Here is a 22,963-nt window from a genome sequence, read left to right as displayed (position 1 = left end):
TAGCTGGTCGTGTGAGATTAATTGAACATCTGTTCATGCAGAGAAAGCTGACCCCAGTCGCAGCTGTTTACCCTTCGTATAAACATCTAATAAGTCTCCTCTGGTTATGTGCCTTGGAGATGTTCACATTAACTAATGTATTTATTATTTTTCTTTTAATGTAAAAGAAATGTAATGACATTGAAAAAATATTGACCACTTGCAGGCTGTTAAGTGCATGCCATGCTTTGTGCCGTATCATTTGTAAATGTGTGTTGATATGAGAATGAGTCTTTGAATATTTGGAAATAAATTTGTATTAAAATAAAATAATAATATACTAAAATAGTAGTAATAAAAGCAGCAACTCAAAATAAATGCCCACCTAGTGGCATTGTGGTTCATATGAGAAGGTAATTGCACACTATGACATGTGACATAATAAAAAATAAAAGCAAAAAAAGCCATTTGCATTCTCCTGAACTGTTTTTTTGCAGTGCAATTTTTTGTTATTGCAGTACTATTTTGACTATTGGATGGTTCTTGTGGAAAGGGCATGAAAGATGGGGGGAAATATGCAGAAATATTTTGTCTGATAGCATTCCTGCCAGAAGCGAGAAAGTCAGGCAGTTACACCCCCCCTGCACAGGTTGACAGTGAAGCTGAAACCCTTCTACTCACCCGCCTGATTAGCACTTTCTTTGTTCCGTTGTCGGTAGCACGCCATGAAGTATGATTGCAGTTGGCAAACTGGCGGCTTTGAAACAAACCTACTGCTGTGCTGATATGCATCACACTTTACCCCCTTCCTTGCTTTGCAACCTCTGAATCAAATGAGGTTGTCTTGGTCAGTTGGTTTCGAAGCAGTAAGCCTTTCTCAGTGAATTTAGAAAGGCTTTTTCTTTCTGGATTAAAATTTGCAGGCATAATGGGGACATTTTCGCAACAAAGCCAGTCAAATAATTATTCTTAATTAAATGTGTGTGTAGATAATTGAATTTCACCAACGTGTTTTTGTGCTAAACCCTGCTCTCTCTCTCTCTCTGTCTTTAGGCTGCTTCAATGGCCCTGAGCAGCTTGGGTCATGTGTACACAGCCATCGGGGACTACCCAAATGCACTGGCCAGCCACAAGCAGTGTGTTCTGCTGGCTAAGCAGTCCAAGGATCAGCTTTCGGAGGCACGGGAGCTGGGAAACATGGGTGCTGTCTACATTGCCATGGGAGACTTTGACAATGCTGTCCAATGCCACGAGCAGCACTTGGGTATCGCCAAGGCGCTTGAAAATAAGCGGGAGGAAGCTCGGGCCTACAGTAACCTAGGCAGCGCCTACCACTATCACCGAAACTTTGACAAGGCCATGTCTTACCACACTCACGTGCTGGAGCTCGCCCAGGAACTGGAAGAAAAGTCCATCGAGATGAGAGCGTATGCGGGCCTGGGGCATGCCGCTCGCTGCATGCAGGACCTGGAGAGGGCAAAACAGTATCATGAACAGCAGCTGTCCATAGCTGAAGGTTTGAAAGACAGAGCTGCAGAGGGAAGGGCCTCCTCCAATCTGGGTATGTATGCAAAACACAGACTTACTAACCACTTGAGTTAGTGATGTGCACTTACTCTAATGTTAACAAACTTAAAAACACAATGATGCACACTGCAGTTCAATGAAAAAGTTATATAACATTAATGTGTAAGTTTAGAATGTTTATGGCTGCATGAGATTTTGTTTAAAATTCTATATAACAACATATAATAAGAATACGTAATAGCATATCTGCGCAAGTAGCAGAGTAGAGAATAAAAACAATATATTCTAATACTTTAACAAAATGAGTTTCCTCCGTTGGGTGTCCGGACTCTCCTTTGGAGATAGGGTGAGAAGCTCAGTCATCCGGGAAGGACTCGGAGTTGAGCCGCTGCTCCTCCGTGTTAAGAGGAGCCAGATGAGATGGCTCGGGCATTTGATTTAGAATACCTCTTGGATGCTTTCCCGGTGAGGTGTTCTGAAAATGTCCCACCAGAAGGAAGGAAACCCACGCTGGAGAGACAGTGTCTCCCGGCTGGCCTGGGAACGCCTTGGGATTCTTCCAAAAGAGCTTTAAAAAGTGTCTGGTTCGAGGGAAGTTTGGGCTTCCCTGCTGAAGCTGCTGCCTCCGCGACCTGACCCCAGATAACCGGTAGATAATGGATGGATGAATATTTTAATACTTTATGGAACACAATTGAGGATACACTATTGGCATGACCCTCGACTGTTCTGTGTCTCAGATGGCCCTTTTGAAAAATTGATTGTCCACCCCTGCCATAGATTGTCTAAGAGGATCAGGTCTGTTGAGTTTGCTGGCCAATCAAGCGCAGTAATATCATGCTTATTGAACAAGCGTTTAGTCGTTCTGGCAGGGCGTGCAGGTGCCAACTCCTGCTGGTGCATGAAACCAGCATTTCCATAAAATAGCGGAAGGGGGCATAAAATGCTCGGAAATGCACAGTTAACAGCTGCATTGACACAGTCACAGTGGCCCAACACTGGAGATCTTGTGGCACCCAAACTCACAGACCATAGAAAATTTACACTCCATTTTGAGCAACTGGGATTGTGTGCCGCTACACTCTTACCTCAAAATCGGAGTCCGGTGCAGTTTTAAAATAAAACATATCATTTGCTTGAACCAAATTTTAATTGATTCTTTCTTGGACAATGCCCCACACCCTAAACAAACTTTTATGGAAACGGGCAGAAGTAATTTCTTGTGTTTGTGTAAAACTAAAACCACCGAGCTCCTCATAGGATCATTACAGAATAACCAGGAAGTTTTATCATAGTGGTATTCTCATATATGTACCTTCACATAAAAAGCTCATTTTCATGAGAAAAAATACAATCTGACCTATCACCGTGCCCCTTTCTGCTGCCTTGCACTGAAACGATAATCGATTAAATGTGAGGGAAGGAAATGATAGATCTTTCCTTGAAACTTAGATGTTGGGCGCAAAATCTTCCCTCTCGAAAAAGTCCATAACCTAATAATTGTATTATATATTTCAGGAAAAATGAATGAAATAATGTCTCTTTAGATATTGACTACTCCATGAGATAAATGCTGCGCCCATTTTGCTGTATTTAGTGCAGCAATTACAACTCCACTATCTGAATTATGATAGCTATCAAAGCTGTACTAACCTTGATTCTAATGGACAACGAAAAGAGCCTTAATAGTTCTTCCAGATGATTTAGTCTTAACCTATGTGTAAAAAGTGTGCGAGTGGAGAGTCGAGGTTAATCAACGCAACATAAATTGAAGCTGCGATTTGACCCATCTAAATGGTGCACATCCCCTTCGCGGAAAAATACTGCTGATCTTTAAAGGGAGATGATCATAAATTGAAGGACTATCGGGAGCACGTTTTACGATGCTACCTACGTGAGTTTTATTTTATGTCAGGTGGCAGATATATTCCAGTGCGTTATAGGAGTCCCGTGACGACATGCCCGACCATCTACTTTATGATTGATTGCAATATTTGAGTAGTTTTAATGTTGTAATGAGTGCGGTGTTAAAGATCTCCATCTGGTGACATCGCTGAATAAGTGTGTAGTTAGTAGCAATGAAGCTTGTTGCTCCACCGAGACAACCTCCGACAAGTCAGAGCTTCATGCACATATCGGACCTCTGACACCCAAGAGGCCTCACGACCACGGAGCCAATCTACTGATATCACTTACCACTTTTCTCTCATTCCTCTTCACTTTTTGATGCCTCTGCCTTTCATTGTCTTCGTCCCCAGTCTCACCCCTGCTGATTGTAATCTGAAACTGTCAAGGCACTAGTAATTGAAACTGACTTGATGAATCGCTTAATTACCTTTAATAGCTGATTCAAGTGGAGCTGAATAATGAAGATAACACAGGATGAAGTGGAGGTTGTGAAGCTTCTGTCTCTAATTGTTCTGTTGTTGTTTTGAGTGCAGCGTATTGTTGTTGTTACTCCATCATGAGTGCCCACAAGCTCACTCGGTAGACTTGAAAACCTTTTTCTTTGACTCTGTGCACAAAAAAAAAAACACTAGAATGAGCAAAGCAATTACTGAGCAGCGGCATTCAAAACAAAAGTTTTAGAAGTGGGAAGAAGACATTTGAAAAACAGCAAACTGGACACTTTTATTTGCCCTCTCAGCTTGTTTTTGAAGTTGGCTGTGGTATGGGCAGTGGCTGGCCTGGCTCTGAGGCACACTTGTGTTGAGATTGCCATCCTTTAATATCCGACCACGATACCCAGCGGTACCAACAGACCTGGCTCAGCACACTTTAACCTATAAAGGATATGAACATTTTGCATTCCAGTCCCATATATTATTCAATAATTGGCCATCTTCCCACAACTCAGCAGTATCTCACATCAGTGCCACTGAAGTAGCGAGTTGCCATGTAGTTTATGAGCAACACAATCTAAATTGTACATTATTTATCTGTCTGTGTGTCTCTCCGGCAAACCGCCTGTCCATCTCCGTGAAATCCAAAAGTATTATATTTGACTGTAAAACATTGATGGCTTTAAACAAGAGATTACACATGACAGTGAGCTTCCATTAAACCTTTGTACGTATATTAGTCACATTTAAAAAAAAAGAATAGTCTTTTTGCATATCACGGACAGAAATCCCTTTATAGGTCCAAAAAAGACAATGCACTGGTCCAAACAGTAATAAAACCATTGTAACCCACATTACTAACATTGTAACGGGTATGATGACAAGTTGTAATAATTGTCTCATTGTGTTACAGAAATAAATAATATATTTTATAATACATCTACATTTTACATTTTAATCACAATACTGTACACTCAATTTATTACTTGCAACCCATTTACTTGAAAGACTATGGTAGGGTAAAATAAAACACCAAATCAACCTTTTCGCCCTGTTTTCATTCAATCCCCATTCCAGAGGGTTTCTTGGTTTCTGGTATTCAACAATTTAATGCAACAGACACAAAGAAAACAACAGGAAGAGTTCAGACGTATAACATCAGCACTCACAGATATTCTGCGTTTCTGTGTATTCCCTGACTCACTTTTACATGGAAAAAGAAACAGGACATGGCAGTACGTTTGTACTGAATTACCTTCAAACCTTTTTGTCATCTACCTTGGAGTGAGAGTACTCATTTCTTCTGCTCTGGAAAACTCGTCTTTGACGTCCACTCACCCAATTACACAGCAAAATATTCTCTTTTGCCGAAGCACCGTGATTTTGATTTTATTTATTGTCTGTCAGGTTCAACTGACCTTGAGGTTAAGCTATTGAATTCTTAAAATGCATGAGGGATATTTTTATGCTCACCGGCTCATTTAGAATTAAAATATCAATCCGCTGTAACATCTGCATTATTGATTCCACTAAAATTCTTTTAAGAGCATCAATAAAAATGCATGTCACTATTTTAAGTGTGTCCACAGGAGGCACCAAATGCACAAAAACCCAGATTTGCCTGAGCACTGAGGTATAGAGATTACTTATTTGGAGGCCTAAGCCTTTGGAAGTAGATCTATGTATAATTAGTTTGACGAGTAAAGGGAAAAAGAAATAGGAGACTTTACAAAGGAATTTGTCCAGCCTATTGGCTCAGACAGGATAAATTGAAGGCAGAAAGGACTCAACCAAAAATACACAAAAATGCATTTGCCTGGAAGTGATGATATCTTTGTAATTTTAGTGGGATCTGCGTAAATATTAGCAACCTTTCCTGTCCTTTGATGGAGACGTGATGACTATCTTACAGTATGTTCTCCTGGGAATACCCGTATGTATATCAATTACTACATTATATTCAGGATCACAGGTCTATTCCAAATGACATTGTTTAATTTCTGTTTAGGTAAACTATATGGGACCTTGACTAAAGACCTGGAAAAATATTCCCCTTGTCCTTGTTCTGATATTGAAGTGAATATAGCCAAATTGTTTTGACAGTTCTTTCAAAGTGACATGCTTGTGGACAGTGCGATGACTGTTGTTTAGAGAGCTAAAGAGTAGGTTATCGAGCAGATGCAGAGAAGAAACCGACCAATGGGTGCTGTAGTTGGAGTTGGGTGCAGTGCTTTTATACTATCTGCGCCGACCACCCATTTAACATGCCTCCGTCATCCTATTCTTTTTCCTTCCTATCTGTCAGTCAGACAGTAGATGTTTCTTTCTGAGATTTAGGATTTGGTGGCTTAAGACCAGAGTACAACTCCATCCCTGTCTCTCTTTTGCTGACCTCTGCGGGCTCTTGCATCTTCAGCTCACTACCTCCCCCCACAGATCACTGCATACAGTAGTATTTGTTTTATTTTGAAATTCTTGATAAAATACTGACAATACAATAGTCACCAACACTTCCAGAATTCCTAAATGTACATGCAAAATACTACCTCATATAAGTGGCTCTCAGACTTATGGTTTGCATCCACCTCATTTTGGAAACATAAAGTGTTTCACAACTGTAACGCTGTCCCCACACATCCTCTAGCTCCCCTCCCTCCAATAAATTGCCTACCAAATGTCTCAGCCATTGTTTAAAATTCCCTTAATGCAGTAAAGGCTGCAGTGTCTCTATAGCTGCTGAACAAAAGACAGTGATTTACTCCGAAAAAGAAGCACCATCCCTCAAAGTCGTCACCGCAGCATTTCCCCAATGTACAGCCAGCTGTGTAATGGAAAGTGACAACACATTGCCATGCTTGTCTGTGCATCAGGAAAAATGCATAGGGCTCAGAATGGATTGGCTGGCATATAGAATTGTTAATGTGCTTTATATTTACCCCGTTTTTACTGAAATTGTGCAGAGATTCGGCATTTTGTAATACAGCCAAGCAGGCTGCATACACTTTTACGTTTACTAATATTGTTGAGATTGATTTCATATCAAGATGTTGTAAAGGCAACATATTGACTTTGACAGCATACTGCGGGGGTAGTGTCTGGTAGAGGTATGGTTTTATTTACGGTAATCCCCTTACCATGCAGGGGGCCGCACCCCCTGCATCTCCCCTTAAAGTCCCCTCAACCACATTCTCCACCGCTGTGTACAAGATTCGTTTTCAGCCAACTGCATGGAGCATTTTTGCTGGTAATGCATCAGAAGGCATTATATTCTCTGTTCGTTCTCTCGGTGTTAAGGACACCCTAACCTTGGGGAGTGACTTTGAGAGCCGTCAGTATCCCACCCCCCAAAGCTGCCAGCACAATGACTTAACATGCTTCACAAGTGAAAGCGAGGGGATTAATGTGTGGACTAAGGAAAAATAGTTTCTGAAGAAAAAATCTTACCCATTAATGTATGGGTTACACTCATGATCAAGGTTAGATCTGTATCAATTAAAATTGAAAACAGAAGCAGACAAAAAAATAAAATGGTCTGATAGGGCGCACTTTTTTTTTTAAACTAATGGCAGTACTCCCTAATTACTCTGGCTGCCTGCTAGCCTGCCACAATGCTGATATAGGACAGCCATCATGGTCAATCATTTGTTCGGCAGCTGTCTTTTCTTTCGTAGATAGTTTCTCTATCATATTGTAAAGTCACAATGCTACTCATCCTATGTACTATTGTATTCTCAGTGAATGCTGCTTGACAGTGAAAGGCAACTCAGAGGAGTCCGTATTTATTAGATATGCTGTGACGTGTTTTTACAATCCTTTTTGAGATTGCTGCTGTGTATACTATTGTGGATCTCCAGGGGAAGGTGTATGTGTGTGTGTTTGTGTGTGTGTGTGTGTTTGCAGCAGATGGCTGTTATTTTTCATAGGATCATATTTTATCAGAGATAATACATCCGGCACCAGCTTCTCCATTATTTATTGTTTTTTTTCATGCTTATCTAAATCTAAAGTTGTTTGCTGAGCTTTCCGTCAACTTCAACCGTTCTCGCATTGTTCTTCATCAAACTCTGGCAAAAAAGCTGTAGATTTAAAATAAATAAGTGAATGAATGAATAAAAAACATTTGAAGACACAAAGACACCGCTTTGGATCTCACTACATTCATAATGGCTATAATTGTGGAGGTGTGGAGTGTAAGCAGAGAACAGATGGCGCTGAGAGCATATTTTGCAACCAAATGGCTTTTTTTGTCCTTGCTGACAAGGCACTTGCATTTTTGCTTGTGTAATTTTATCCCTTTGGAGTCTTTAAACTTAATATTCTCTCTTCACAGGCATTATTCACCAGATGAAAGGAGACTACGAGACTGCACTTAAGCTCCACAAAACACACCTGGCCATTGCTCAGGAGCTCAACGACTATGCCGCGCAGGGCAGGGCTTATGGGAACATGGGCAATGCCTTCAATGCCCTAGGAGTCTTTGACCAGGCTGTGCGCTACCACCGTCAGGAGCTGCAGATTTCCATGGAGGTCAATGACCGAGCCTCGCAGGCATCCACTCATGGCAATTTGGCTGTGGCTTACCAATCTTTGGGAGCACACGATCGGGCTTTGCAGCATTACCAGAACCATCTCAACATCGCCCGCGAGCTCCGAGACGTCCAGAGCGAGGCGCGGGCCCTGGGTAACCTTGGCAACTTTCACTGCTCTCGTGGAGAATTTCCTCAGGCAGTGCCCTATTATGAGCAGTACCTGCGCTTGTCCCCTGACCTCCAAGACATGGAAAGTGAAGGAAAAGTTTGTCACAATTTGGGCTATGCCCACTACTGCTTGGGTAACTACCAGGATGCTGTCAAATACTACGAGCAGGACCTCGCTTTGGCCAAGGACCTTCATGACAAACTAAGTCAAGCCAAGGCATACTGTAATCTAGGTTTGGCCTTCAAGGCCCTGGGAGACTTTGTTAAGGCAGAGGAGTGTCAGAAATATCTGTTGTCACTTGCCCAGTCCCTGAATAATTCACAGGCCCGCTTCAGAGCTCTTGGCAACCTGGGGGACATATTTGTCTGTAAAAAAGACGTGGCTGGAGCCATTCAGTTTTATGAGCAGCAGTTGGCCTTAGCTCATCAGGTATTAAATAACACACATCTTCTGTACACTGTCAAATAATTCAGCAAATGCTTCCAGTGATGGTTATGATATCCTTTTTTTATTCTTATTTTTACATCTAATTTCAGGTGAAGGAGCGCAGAATGGAGGCCTGCGCCTATGCTGCCCTCGGGGCCACGTACCGACTCGTGCATAAATATGACAAAGCTCTAGGCTACCACACTCAAGAGCTGGAGGTCTATCAAGAGCTTGGGGACGTTTCCGGAGAGTGCAAAGCTCACGGTCACTTGGCAGCAGTCTACATGGCCTTGGGGAAGTACGCCATGGCTTTCAAGAGCTATGAAGAGCAGTTGGAGCTAGGGCAGAGGTTGAAGGATCCTGTCGTGGAGGCGCAGGTGTATGGAAATATGGGCATCACAAAGATGAATGTTGGAGTGATGGAGGAAGCTATCGGGTACCTGGAGCAACAGCTTGCTACTTTACAACAACTAAGTGGGAATGAGGCCATAATGGACAGGGGAAGGGCCTACGGAAACCTCGGAGACTGCTATGAGGCTCTTGGTGACTTTGAGGAAGCCATTAAGTACTACGACCAGTATTTGTCAGTAGCTCAGAGTCTCAACCGGATGCAGGATCAGGAGAAGGCGTACAGAGGCTTGGGGAATGGACACAGGTGAGTCTTCTTTAATTGAAAAACGTTAAGGTATATTGCACCCTGTGCCAAAGAATTTATCACAACCAAGGTGTCTACAATGAAAATATATGCTTGCTCATCTGGAAAAGTGTTTTCTCTGTGTGTGTTATCAACGCCATTGCAGTCAAACCTGGTGGTATTAGACATGCACGAGTTCAGAGGGAATTAAGTCGTCACTCACAAAGCCCTCTCATCTTCCCATAGTTCTCAGCCAAGTACTTGCTATCACATTACATTAATGACTGAAGTGTTTCATTCGCATACCTACTCATATTCTTTGAACTGGCAATAAACAATTGTTGATTTCCCGGAGACTGTCGGAACTACGGCAACTGTTTGAAGGCTAGGAAAGCCAGTTAAAGGTTTAGCATGGGGGACTACAATCTAGAGGGGGCTTCTTTCAACAATGACCCGTTTCACCTTGTATATCAGACAAAGTGATAATTTTAATTTCTGATCCAAGCCTACAAATTTCTACAGTTTTTTTTGTTATGCAAATGTCCTCAAAAATAAAATAAAACACACTATGAACACCTAATTCAGTACACTTTATAGTATTTATAATTGTGGTTGCACTTTGCATCATTACAGTGGACATCTGTATCTGCTTTTTGACACTTTCTGTTTCTCTCGTTAGGGCAATGGGAAATCTCCAACAGTCACTGGTGTGCTTTGAGAAGCGGCTAGTGGTGGCTCATGAGCTGGGAGAGTGTGGAATCAAGGCTCAGGCCTACGGTGAACTGGGCGCGCTTCACAGCCAGTTGGGCAATTATGAACAGGCCATCTCTTGTCTGGAGCGTCAACTAGTCATTGCTCGTGACACCCAAGATCGACTGCTGGAGGGTGACGCCAGTTGTGGTCTCGGCGCCGTATACCAAGCGATGGGAGAATATGAGACAGCGCTGCGTTGCCACCAGAGTGACCTTGAGATCGCGGAGGAAACCGGAAACACCACGCGCCAGGCTCGTGCCTATGGGAACCTGGGCCTTACCTTTGAGTCCCTGGGAAACTACGAGAGGGCAGTTGTGTTCCAAGAGCAGCATCTAAGTGTGGCGGCCCAGACGAATGACTTGGCTGCCAAGACACTAGCCTATGGCAGCCTGGGGAGAACACACCATGCACTGCAGAACTATTCACAAGCTGTCATGTACCTGCAGGAAGGTAAGTGAGGCAGCGAGAACAGCAAAATGAGTATTGCCTTTGTTTGCCTGAGCTGATAGGCTTGGAGTTTGGGAATATATGAATATGAAATTTGCAGCATATTTGTCGCTAAGCCTTTGCTACATTTTTATTAGGATATGCACTTTTGTGTGACTGTATATTGTGTTTGTGCTTATGAGTGCATGGGGGATTCAGGGTACGCTTTATGCATCTGGTCTTGTCTCTCTTGTATATGTAGGTATCCGAGTGTTTGTGTCTGTGCAAACCTATGTGGATTCCCGCCAAAGCCTTTTCCCTGTTTACTGCCGACTGTTCTACTCACCTCTGTATCTACTCTCCGCAGAGAGTTTCTTTGCAGCGAGTTGCCAAAAGATATTTTCTCACAGTGGCACATTTCACCAGTCAGATTATAATGAAAAGAAAACCCCCATCTTAGAATCTTAAAAATTGATTATCTCAGTCAGTGCGGATGTGATTGGTTGTAGTCTGCCATTTATGTGTGCTAAATATCCACTCCTCTAGCTTTGCACATGACCATTAACAGACCTCTTGCTCAGGCATACCCACTGTTTTATGGCCCAAACCCCGTTTGAATCCAAGAAAATTACAGCTCCTATGTGGGGCAAGTCATAGCTCACCCTGCAGGGAGCGAATGCTAGGAAATCAGAATACATCTGCTCTAGCTGCCAGGAATCGGCATTATTTGTATTATCTGGGTCTTAGGAACCCGATAGCCCCTCTGCAGACCCTGCTTTTTGAACCTTAATGAGAACAAAAGCGACAGCCTTTTCTGTCTTCACACTGTCCTGTTGTCCCCTGTGCTGTCCTTGTATTGTTCTTTGGTCTGGCTCTGGAAACCAACTCTGCCTTCATTACACCTGATAGCCAATTATTTTTGGCCAATCAAGCAGGTCCATAAAGTCCGGGTTTTGTTTTTGCGTGTATGTGTTTACCAACTTCTATTGGTAGTTTCAAACTTTGCACTACAATGTGTTTTAATTTTGCTTCCCTAAAAATATCAATTAGAAGGAAATATATGAAGTAGAGCAAGCACTGTTTTTACCATATCACCTCCCTAGTCAGTTTGTGTCTGATACCAGTGTGATGCAGATCGCTCTCGTCAATCGACGACATACCAATTAAGACAGAAAAGACCGTGTCTCATCTTCTCATTTGCTGTACCCTTCTAGCAAAATTGAGAGATAACTTCAAAGCTATTAATTAATCAATCAGAGTTTGGCTCAGTTCCTCCACCTTTTCAACTCTGAAATGTCACAAAATAGCTGCATCAGAACGTACAGAATATTCAGCTTCAGGCTGCCTTTGCTTTTTACACTTTAATCGTGCAGAAAGTGTTTTTTGTTTACACAGTGACGCGGCGTCAGATGCGTAACATCAGCGACAGTATCTGATATGAGTCAGACAGTGACAATCGCTTTCAACATGACAGAGCTGAAGAAATAAGTGTTGAGCATGAAACTTCACAACCTTTTCTTGGTATTTTGGAATTCTCTTTTACTCAAGCACCGTCTGGCCTCTTATTGCTCAGAAAGTGAAACAATGGCAGGAGTATCAAATGTCTTTGTGATCAACTCAAGATTAAGAGCCATACCTTCTAATTCAACTTCAGTGACCTCTAACCTCACAAATGATCTTCTAAATTCACCCAATTAATAGGTATAAAGTCTGAATGTGCAGTGCGTGAGCAGTCATTTCACATATCAAACATCAGTTAATTGATTCATACCACAGCATGGAATTTTATTTATTATTTTGCCCTCCCCTTCCCGCTGCCCATCCCTTCCTCGAAAAATCAGTTTTACAATGAACTGGTCCCTGGTGTCAAAAAGGTTGGGAACCACTGCACTACAGTCTCAAGCTTCCCCTACAGGCTCTTGATTGTACTGCCTTGCATTTGCAGATTGTGGTGCATACATGGGATTCCGTGGTCTTTTCCAAATGCATTTGTATGCGATATTTGCACATAAAAGCTGTGTCTAAAGGCGGAGGTGTGTGGTCCTTTGGGGCTGCAGAGATCCTCTCATCCGTCTGTCAATCCACCTTCAACATGTTCTGTGGTTGCTCTACGAAGGTAGCCAGGCACAGCCGCATCTTGGTGTCAGCCACTGCGACGTGACTGTGCCTGCGGGGCGCACCCAAGGCTTGCTTGGTGACAGTGACAGACAGAGTGATCCAGAGAAAGAGAACAGAGGGAACATGAACGTTTGGAAAGCAGAGAGACTGGGAGCGAGAGAAAAGAAAGATGTCAGGCGGGCATAGAGGCGAATCAGAGATGGGCATGAGTCATAATTCACATGTATTATTTCCCTGTCAAATGGGGAATAAAGAAAACAGAGAGTTGGTTGACATTCCGGCTTGATCATAAAATAACTATAACAGAGCAGCTCAGAGAAGGAGAGGCTTCCTGTGCGCATGTGTGTGTGTGTATTACTGTGTGTCTAGGCAGATGAAAGGCTCAGCGCTACAGTTGGGATGAATGAGGGGTGAGGCTGTCAGAATGAAGAGGATAATTTAGATCTGTTTCCTTTCTCTTGTTCCGGCGCCTAATGAGCCCTAAACAGTGCCGAGGCCCTGTGAGCACTGCCGCCTCAGTCGAGATGAAACAGGTAGAGGGGAAGCACAGAGATGAGAAAATGAGTCGGGCGGTAGAGGGAAAGAAGAGCAGAGCCGATGCATGGGGGAAAAAGGGAGGGCGTGCCGACAGGGAGGTTGTGTGGGAAGATAAGGGGGGCGGGGGGTAGAGGATTTTTGGTGGACTGAATCAGGCTTCAAAGACTGACGGCTCGCGTGGCCGTAGAGGAGCCATTAAGTCTACGGTTACGTGGTGTGTTGGTAAGGTTTGTGGAATAGTTTCAGGTCATGCGCTCTGTTCTTGGCTTATCTTCTCCGGCCACAGACTGTTTTCCAGTATTGCCGGGAAAACATAGTACAACGAGCGTGGCTTGGCCCATTTTCTACTCGCTCTGACCAAAAGCACGTCTAGCCATCATGTTAGCAAGCTGAGAGAATACATTTTTACTTTTATAAGTGCTTTTAAGTGACTTCCCACAAGCAATGGCTTGTTGCATTCTACTGACCGTTTGCAGCGCATTTAACATCTTATGTGGGATGTGTGGCCCAGCAGTCGGCTTTTGTATTTCTCTCAAACCTCCGTCCGCCCCCTGTCATTGTTCTCGGTCGGACAACATTTTCTTTTCGGTAATTGCGCAGAACCAAGTACACGGCAGGCAGGCTAAAGACACATTCAGAGATATGTATGACATACACATCTCTGCTTGAGCGACTGTAAGTGAAAGGCAAACTGCAGGCTTGCAGATGATCTGCCACAGCTAATTATTATGCATAGTCACCTTGCACGCTGTGCATATCAGCTTTGCAAGCTCCCGCTGTCTCGCTAAATAGCACAAAGTACCCAGTACCGCTTTACATTAAGGCTGTCCTTGTGAAAAAGTCAAACATAGACATTGATGAGTTTATTATCAGTTAAAACCAATCAATTGCAATAAATTAATCATAAATGTGTGTGACCCTCTGGTTCCAAAATGACCTTTCTTTAAGTTCCACTGCTTTTTGCTGCTAATTATGAGGATAATGATATCTTTAACTTTACATTGATAGCGATGAATTCTCAAGTACTTTGAAAATAGATGCGATCTTGGCATTAGCAAACCCTTTTTTGGAGGTCCACGTGTTAAACTTTGCTCAAGGTTCATTATTAGATACTGATGGATTGTAAACATTTGTAGACATGATCATGAAATGATGTGCTTTGTTGTGTAAGCATAGGCTGTGTGTTTGCTGAGTCAGTTGATCTTCACTATTGATTGGCGGACAGCGTTTCGCTAAGAATGTGTGCCTTTGAAAGTGCCTGTCCCAGTGTGAGTTGCAGCTCAGAACCAAAGCCAAATATTTAAACCTGCTCACGGACAGAACATCAACGTAATGCCACGCTTACATCTGTTACTTCGAATGAGTCCACCTGTTCTCGATAATTTCTGTCTTGTCTTCTCACTGTTCTTCCTCTCTCTGACAGGCCTGCGGCTTGCAGAGCAGTTGGCTCGACGTGAGGAGGAGGCAAAGATCCGCCATCGTCTAGGGCTGTCTCTGTGGGCCAGTGGGAATCTGGAGGAGGCCCAACATCAGGTGAATTATCGAATGGTTTCGCCTTGACTTCAGTAACAGACATATGTAAATTAGCCTTTGGAAATGCACTGCACTGTATTGCAGCCAATTTACATGTTTAAAGAGGAGAACAGTGGAGGAGCCATTAGGACCATGACTGTGATCTTGGTAAAGTTAAATATTAAATGATGATGTAGGTACTCAATAATATAGTTTGGAACGTGAGTATTTAGTAATGACCTCTCGGTGGGTACAGAATCCAAATGGAAGAGAATAGTTTCGGACAAACATTGGCTGCTTTACAGCTAGAACATGTCTACTGGCACTATGCTGTGAAGAACATTGAATTGGTAAATGCTGTCGTCTCAGCAGCATCTCTGAAGACTGCTTTTCCCTCTGTGTGTATTGTTGCGCTCCTGGACTTCTACACACATACACACATCAGACACACACTCCCCTGTTCAAGCCACTGCCCACCTGCCAGGCATGTAATATCCCCTTAACATCTCTTGTGTAGCTGTCCACACACCACCGTTTGCATTTTTTTTTTTCGTGGCTATGGGGATGGAGGTCCAAGCTCTTTTTCTCATAATACTCAAAAATATGTGCATCTACTTCTATGTGTCGCAAATAGATAAAGTAGTTTTCCATCCTGCACTGTGACTGTTTTCAATTTTCTCAAAGACCAAAGTGAGGTAGTGACTCGACGATGAGTGTTCTTGAGTCATACAGAGGAATTTTTATTCAGTTAAAGGCTAAGCAAATATTATCCTAGCAACAGATTTCCTTCTACATGTTGGCTTTTAACTACAGCATGAATAAAAAGTAATATATGGTCCCTTCTGAAAGTATTGCAACAACTTGTGTATGCCTTTATAGAAGTACTAAAAGTGATGCTGATTCCATTATTTTTGCAGTAGACAAAAAAATTATTGGGTATGACGTCATGAGTAAATATGAGTGCAACATTGCAGTGTTTATTTCCAGGTATTTACATCTTGATTCAATGGCACAATGTAGTATAGATAATTTCGTGTATATATAAGCATGTATGAGGTTATCTCACTTACTCCCAGATATCAGATTTTTATGGTCAAGTGAAATTGGTTCATTGGTTTAAATTTTGAATAGCTCTGTATTAGGATGTTGATTAAATTCATTGTATACAATCAATTTTGCTGTATACACAGTGGCAATGATAACGTTTCCAAGAATGTAGTCCTCCAATTTAGATTCAGTGGTTGTTCTTGAATGTGTTAGCCCTGATAAATCCCATGACCCTCACTTATAATTGATATTCATAAAGCATATGTGCAGGATGAAAGCACTTGACCTCACATTCTTCATCCTCTCGATAAGTAAAATCATTGGTATGGACCTGTTGTTTACGGTGACACTCGGATTGACCTGTGGTAATTTTAATCAGTACAACAATACTTCTCTGACAACCGCTTGGCATCCAATTGTTAGAAGAGCAATAAAAAATCAATAAATTGACAGTTACCTAAATTTCAGTGCTTTTCGGAAGATTGAACATTTTGTTTACCGTTGATGTAATTTGTCTGAGAGGAACATTCCCCGGTGGGAGGAGTTCTTTCACAGAAATGCCGAGAAGAGCGTGCGCATCCAACTCGCATCACTGATTCCGTATGACACTGACATTTACTTAACATGTCCGATAAAAGCCACGTTAGACTGGGTGACATTTTCAATTCGCATCACTGTTGTCTGGACCGCAGCCTGACCGGTCACCATAGACGCAACACATCTGGAATTGGCGGTCAAGATACTTTGAGAAATGAGTTTCACTTTTAAAGGCCTGCCTGCAAAATCTTACAAATGGAACTAGTACTGCGGTAATCAGCCTGCAGCCCTATCAGCGGAATTACCCAGGGACTCACAGCTTCTCCGAGCACTAACGCAGCAGAGTTAACAGATTCTCTACTGATCTCTACTCCCCACTCCCTCTGACAGACTTTGCAGCATGACCTTGGGATATTCCAGATGAGCTACAGTCTATGCATGTGTGCTAATAAAACTCTCTCTTTCTCTCTCACACACACACCACCACCCTCAATCAAAACACTGTTGATACAAATCATTTCACCTTGAGCTGCAACCCTTTATTTACTGCAGCTGTTTGTCTTGTGTGACTGTGATCAAGCCTTTGTGTTGGCCGGGACTCCCGGAGAGTGGCTCTGTAGCACTTTCAGTCATCCTACAGCATGACCATTGGCACAGGGTTAGGAAATCAATAAAGGCTTCAATGAATCAGCACTCTTAGCCAGCTCCGTTGGGCAAAGTGCAACACTCTCCACTACCATATCTTTCCATCATTTGCCTGCTCTTCTAAATACAAAATGTTTGGCACTGACTCATTAATTTACCACAGAGATAGGAAGCAGTGTGTAAATACTGCCCACCAAAGATGCCTAGTTAATAATTAGCTCTTTTTCCCTGTCCATTCAAATAAGAATAAAAAAAAACTCAAGAGATACTCACTTAAGTTGCTTAGTAATTCATCAACAAATTCAAGTAGCTTTCTTGTTTAGACAGCTGGTGAACATGCTTGATCGGGTAGGTGTGAGGCTACCACCTAGTGGCAGAAATCTTTTTTTTTATCAATTCACACATTTTTATTGATAGAAATGTACTGCTCCCAGATTTCATAATTCTTAAAACAGCTTAGTAGTGCAGTGCCTGAATTATGATCTAGCAACTAAATCTAAAAATTGATTACTTGCACTTCTCACCCCTCTGCAGTCTCTTTTTTGGTGATAGATCAACATTTTAGTATGATTATATTTGTACAAAATGTACAGTTTAAAATTGACTGTGCCGCTACATGCATTTAACCTTAGATAAGCTCTGAGACTTGATCAAAAAAAGCAATAAGAAAATACACTCGCGAATTTATAGTTCAGTGGTATCTGAATTACAGTTCTTTGCTATCGTTGTTGCAGCTTTACCGGGCATCTGCATTATTCGAGACCATCAGACATGAAGCACAGCACAGCACAGACTACAAACTATCCCTGTTTGACCTGCAAACCTCTTGCTACCAGGCTCTCCAAAGGGTCCTTGTGAGCCTAGGTATGTTTCCTCCTAACTTCAAATTCCAGTCAGTTACTTAAGACTGCTATGTTTTGAGTGCTAATTTCTGCATACTGCAGGCCACCATGATGAGGCTCTGGCGGTGGCAGAGCGAGGACGGACACGAGCTTTTGCTGACCTTTTGGTTGAAAGGCAGACTGGCCAACAGGAGTCTGACCCCTACACCCCAGTAACAGTGGAGCACATTTTGGACAGCGTCAACAGCCAGAGGGCCTTGGTACTTTATTTTTCCATGGCTGCTGGTTACCTGTACAGTTGGCTACTAGCCCCAGGAGCAGGTAAGAAGTAGACTTGACTTGGAGCATGTTTACTCAACATCTATCTTGGATTTTCTAAGGCTAAATTCATAGCTAGTTTTTGTGTGCATTAATATTGGTAATCCATCAAAAATGAGATGAATAGTGATTTACTTGCCCTTTCAAACATTTTTTTTTTCGTGATGGGGTCGTGGAGGCCAGTCTTCACACCAAGCTGCAGCACCACCTGCCACTTCACTGTTGGGATTTGCCTCCCCAGCCCAAGGGGCTTCTGCCTGTGAACCATGCTAATTGTTAGTGACAGAGCCAAACAACACAGGCAATATGTTCCCACCTGACAAAAGCTAAACACATCTCAGTTGAACACAGTCTATTTTCATCTCTTGTTTGTTTGTTTATTTACCCCTCACCCTGCCTGTCTTAGTTTCCTTTAGTTTAAAAAATAAAAAAAATGTGCAATGCATTCTCATCCCTTGTCGACTACTGGGTCGCACCAGCTCAGGCAGTGGCACTAAGAAGCCTGATCTTTTATGAGTCGTGAAATTCCAGCGTCTTAAGCGGACCCATTTTCTTTGAACGTGATTAGTCCATATCACACGATTGCCATACTGAGCTCTTTGCTACTGATCCTTTGTGCAAAGAGGGGAAATAAAAGCCATGACCCGTGTCCCATTCCACCAAGCTTGAACATTTGATCAAATCCAGCTCAGAGGCAACCACATGAACTTGGCACCCCAGGATTATTGATACGGATGAAGGCAACACTTCAGGAACAATAGAGATCATCAAGGCACTTAGTATTGTCCCAAGTTAAGAGGAAACCACTTGCTTGTTAATCGCTTGTCTGTTCACTTCCTGGCATTCCCTGGTAACCAGCTGGTACGCAAATATGGCACTGTCTGAAGGGGCTGGACACACAAAAGGGCTACAAATGTTGTAATTACTTAGCTGTAAATCACATAACATCTTCATAGCCTGAATGGATGTGTAAATGAATGTGCACTATGAATGTGTCACGTGCATAGTTCAACATATTTGCATTAACATAATATGGCTTTAGAATCCACTTCCCATCATGTGATGCCCCAACCTATAGTATATTAATCCTCAAAAGTCAGCAGATGATGGCTTCCAGATGGCATAGAAAGCTTACATTCAATATTTGATTGAATATGTTTATGATTTATCTCCACAGATGCACTACTGCGCATGGTGTCTTCTGCTGATTCAAACTTTCTTTGTGTTATGAAAAAACAAAATACAGTTGAACATTAAATGTATTTATTTTCTTGGTATTAGCACTTCTTACCAAATGAACATTTCAAAATGAGGAAGGTTATTTTTAACTACAATCAATTTACTGGTTTATTAATTAAGTATTTACAGTTGGCAGTAGATTTCCTTAAACCTTCCATTTGCCCCTCAAGCGAGTTATGTGTCAATCATGACTGTTATCAAAATGTCAGCATGAGGAAGCATGCTGCTTTTTTATTTTCATTCAAAGTTCCTCATGTTGTTGGGACCGAGCGGTTGAGATACACAAGTTTCATTCACTAAAAAAGTTGCGCCCTGAAAATAGGCTTTACAATCACTAAGGCGGCATGCAAATTTGTTTTGTTGCTTGTAAAGGGTAACACTATCAGTTTATGGGGGGTGAAAATGACAACAATTAAAACAGTATGGGTCCTCTCTTTGTCTCCACAGGCATCCTGAAGTTCCATGAGGTGTACTTGGGCGAGGGCATATCCGAAGTAGGGTCAGACTTCCAAGTGGAAAGTGGTGGTGGTGGAGGGGTGGTCAGTACCTCATCATTGGAGCAGCACATTGCCAGTGCACGAGAGGCCCTAGGAGTTGAATCGCATTATAGCAGGTGAAGCTTATTTTATGGTAGCTGACAGATTTTGTCGTACAAAAAGGTAACGCATAAAAAACTGTACAAATCCAACAAGACAATTTCCTCCACTGAGTTATCTGAAGTGGGTGAAGTGTGTAAAGTGAGTATTATTCCACCCCATTGCTCACTGTGATTACAAGTCTCCACTCCTACCTTTGGTACAAAACCGTCTGTCTTCCCAGCAAGATGGAATGGTGGCTCTTTCGCGAGCCAATCACTTGACAACACAAAACTGTGAAGCTGCAACATATAAAAGGAAGAAGAATTCCCAAAATGAAGATGCAGTGGAAAAAAAAATCAATAAGCAGTCAAAGACCAAACAGACTACAGGAGCATTGTAAATGTGGCAAAGTACAGAAAATCTCGAGTGTAGGTCTGAACCCCTGCAATCGGCTTTTGACCTTCGTCACATTTACTTGAAATTGCTGCTCGAGCTGCGCTGACTAGTTGGCCGGCTTGACACCTGCCTCTCCACTCTACAACAGACTGGGGGTCTCCTGCCCCATTACCAGCTCATTTATCCCTCCAATGGGGAGCTGCACAACTCAACATTGCGCTTGAATGGGCGCAATATGGCAACACTTTGGAGCCCATTCATCCTGCATTGAAGAGCAAAAAAGATAAGCTGCACCCATAGTACTGTTAAATGAAACCACATCACGAATGAGATGAAGACTTGAGAAGAGCATGTGTATGCAAAAGCAAAGAGTGTATTGAAAAATAGATCTTGTTGATTAGGCATTTAAAAACACAAGTCTGTAAACTCACAATCATCTAATGAGATCCAATACATGAGCTGTTTCAAAACCCAGCACAGAGAAATTATCAAATGTCAGAGAGGTACTCACTTAATAATTATTGTGGGTGAAGTTTGCAGTTGAGTAAATCTGCATTGCATCGCACTGCGAGCTAGTTCTAATATTGTGCCATAGTTTTCCTCATAGTTCAGCATATTATAAAAATTTTACGTTACACATACAAAATGAATTGATGTGCTGATATTAACCGTGTCAAACTAATCCCTACTTAATTACGTTTGAAAAGACAAAATTGATAATACTCCATTTGCCCTCTAAATGTGTGCAGGTAATAGCTGATTTTGCAATTTGAACAGCTCAGGGGAGTAAATCTCATGTTAATTTTTTCTGAGATACTGTAGTAGGAGTAAGATGAGAGAGTTACATGATGAGGATTTTTTTTTGCAGACGGACGTAATGAAGGGATAGATAGCGGGTGGGGGTGGTTGACTCACTGACTGTGTCAACATCATCACCATTGTAATGAAAGGATTACACTCTGCCAGGGTTTTTAGACCAAGCCAAGTGAAATTAGGCCATCTCACTGTGGGTTGAACTCTATATTTAGATGTATATGTCCATAATTGGGGTGTATAAAAATATTTTTCATTTATTCACAGGGGAACAATGTATATCTTAAAATGTCTACCAAGCAGAAGTGCAGTTCTTGTGCCAATACTGCAGTGACGGGGATTGTCTCATGTGTCTTTCTCTCTCTCTCTCTCTCGCTTTCTTTTTAGAGGGTGTTCAAGCAGTGAGACGGAGAGTGAGGCGGGAGATGTATTGGACCAACAATTTGAGGAGTTAAACAACAAGCTTAACTCTGTCACTGATCCTACAGGCTTCTTGCGCATGGTATCCAGAAACAATCTTTTCAACAGGTAGGAGGAGAATATTGCAAAGTAGATAGAAGGTCAATAGTTCAACTTTAGTTCAGGATTCTCTGGTTCATCAGTGAAAAGAGTAATTTCCTATTGTTCAGTTTATGCAGAGGCAGGATATGAATCCCAAATAGAATGAGTAGAGACAAGCCTCTGTTCTGATGAGTTGGGTCCAGATGTGCATATACTGTACATGCCAGGCATTGACACCACTGTGTCTTGGTATTTATTTGCCCTCTTTGTATTTTGGTACACATTTAAGTTTGCACTATGTGTGGTTTTTTTTTCCATATTGATACTAAGCAAGGCATTAATTCACAGTGGTGCAGAATAGTACTGTAAACCAATAGATTATGGGCATGAGTGAGTGAATGTGTGTGTGTGACTGGGTCATATTTCCCTGTCCTCGTCCTCTATTGAGCTTCTCTTTGATGAGAGGATAATTCCATCTTTAATTGAGTCTTGCTGCTCATTAAGCCCCTTTAATGGGCTCCTAGTAATAATCCACTCATTCTTGGGGGCTTCAAAAAAGCCAGGGAATATAAAGCTCCTTGCACTGTGGAGCCTATCATTGTTCTCAATGTTACAGCAAGTGAAGACAAAGAAAACCTCTCTGGGTCATTTTGATGAACTCCATGTGCACTGCATTTATTGCTAAAATGTTCAAGGAATAAAGGCTGCTGACTGACTACATTAACTCACAATTCAGACAAAGGTTTGTTAATTATTTTTATAAGAACCCACGGATCGGTGGATTGAGTGAGTGAGTGAGCGAGTGAGTGATGTGATGCTTTCATGAAGCGATTAGCCACAGGCTCTCCCAGAATGGCTGACTAGATGATTTTTGGCTGGACCTAGGAAGACAGCAGAGCAGATGGAGGCTTGTGACAAGTGTGGCAATAAAACTTGGCCCTGTGCTCCTGCGGCACCAAAGGCTTTTTACCCTATGGCTCTTATTAGCAAGGTCCGAGTATGTTAAGTCTCCTTGATAACACAGGGAGACAAAATTGAAGCACAGTTTATTTTAAATGAAACTAATATGTCACAAAATTATTGGCCATGTAATTC

The 22,963-nt window shown here is 42.2% G+C and overlaps 1 protein-coding gene across 4 annotated transcripts in view; it reads left to right on the top strand.

The window, feature by feature from the left end:
- Positions 1–22,963, top strand: part of LOC148398070 (tetratricopeptide repeat protein 28-like) — a 145,787-nt gene that overhangs the window by 115,750 nt on the left and 7,074 nt on the right. For all 4 annotated transcript variants that reach the window (XM_088376459.1, XM_088376458.1, XM_088376460.1 and 1 more), the window contains 9 exons: positions 1,033–1,540; positions 8,179–8,975; positions 9,083–9,627; positions 10,286–10,809; positions 14,864–14,973; positions 17,916–18,045; positions 18,126–18,344; positions 20,028–20,193; positions 21,755–21,895. In XM_088376459.1, the coding sequence (XP_088232585.1) occupies positions 1,033–1,540; positions 8,179–8,975; positions 9,083–9,627; positions 10,286–10,809; positions 14,864–14,973; positions 17,916–18,045; positions 18,126–18,344; positions 20,028–20,193; positions 21,755–21,895 (3,140 nt within the window). The remainder of the gene's footprint in view (positions 1–1,032; positions 1,541–8,178; positions 8,976–9,082; positions 9,628–10,285; positions 10,810–14,863; positions 14,974–17,915; positions 18,046–18,125; positions 18,345–20,027; positions 20,194–21,754; positions 21,896–22,963) is intronic.

Source organism: Syngnathus floridae, chromosome 5 (genome assembly GCF_059516105.1).
Source record: "Syngnathus floridae isolate MCC-2025c chromosome 5, RoL_Sflo_1.0, whole genome shotgun sequence".
Taxonomy (NCBI): Eukaryota; Metazoa; Chordata; class Actinopteri; order Syngnathiformes; family Syngnathidae; genus Syngnathus; species Syngnathus floridae.
The sequence above is the reverse complement of the archived record's forward strand: the minus strand, read 5'-3'. Positions and strand labels throughout refer to the sequence as shown.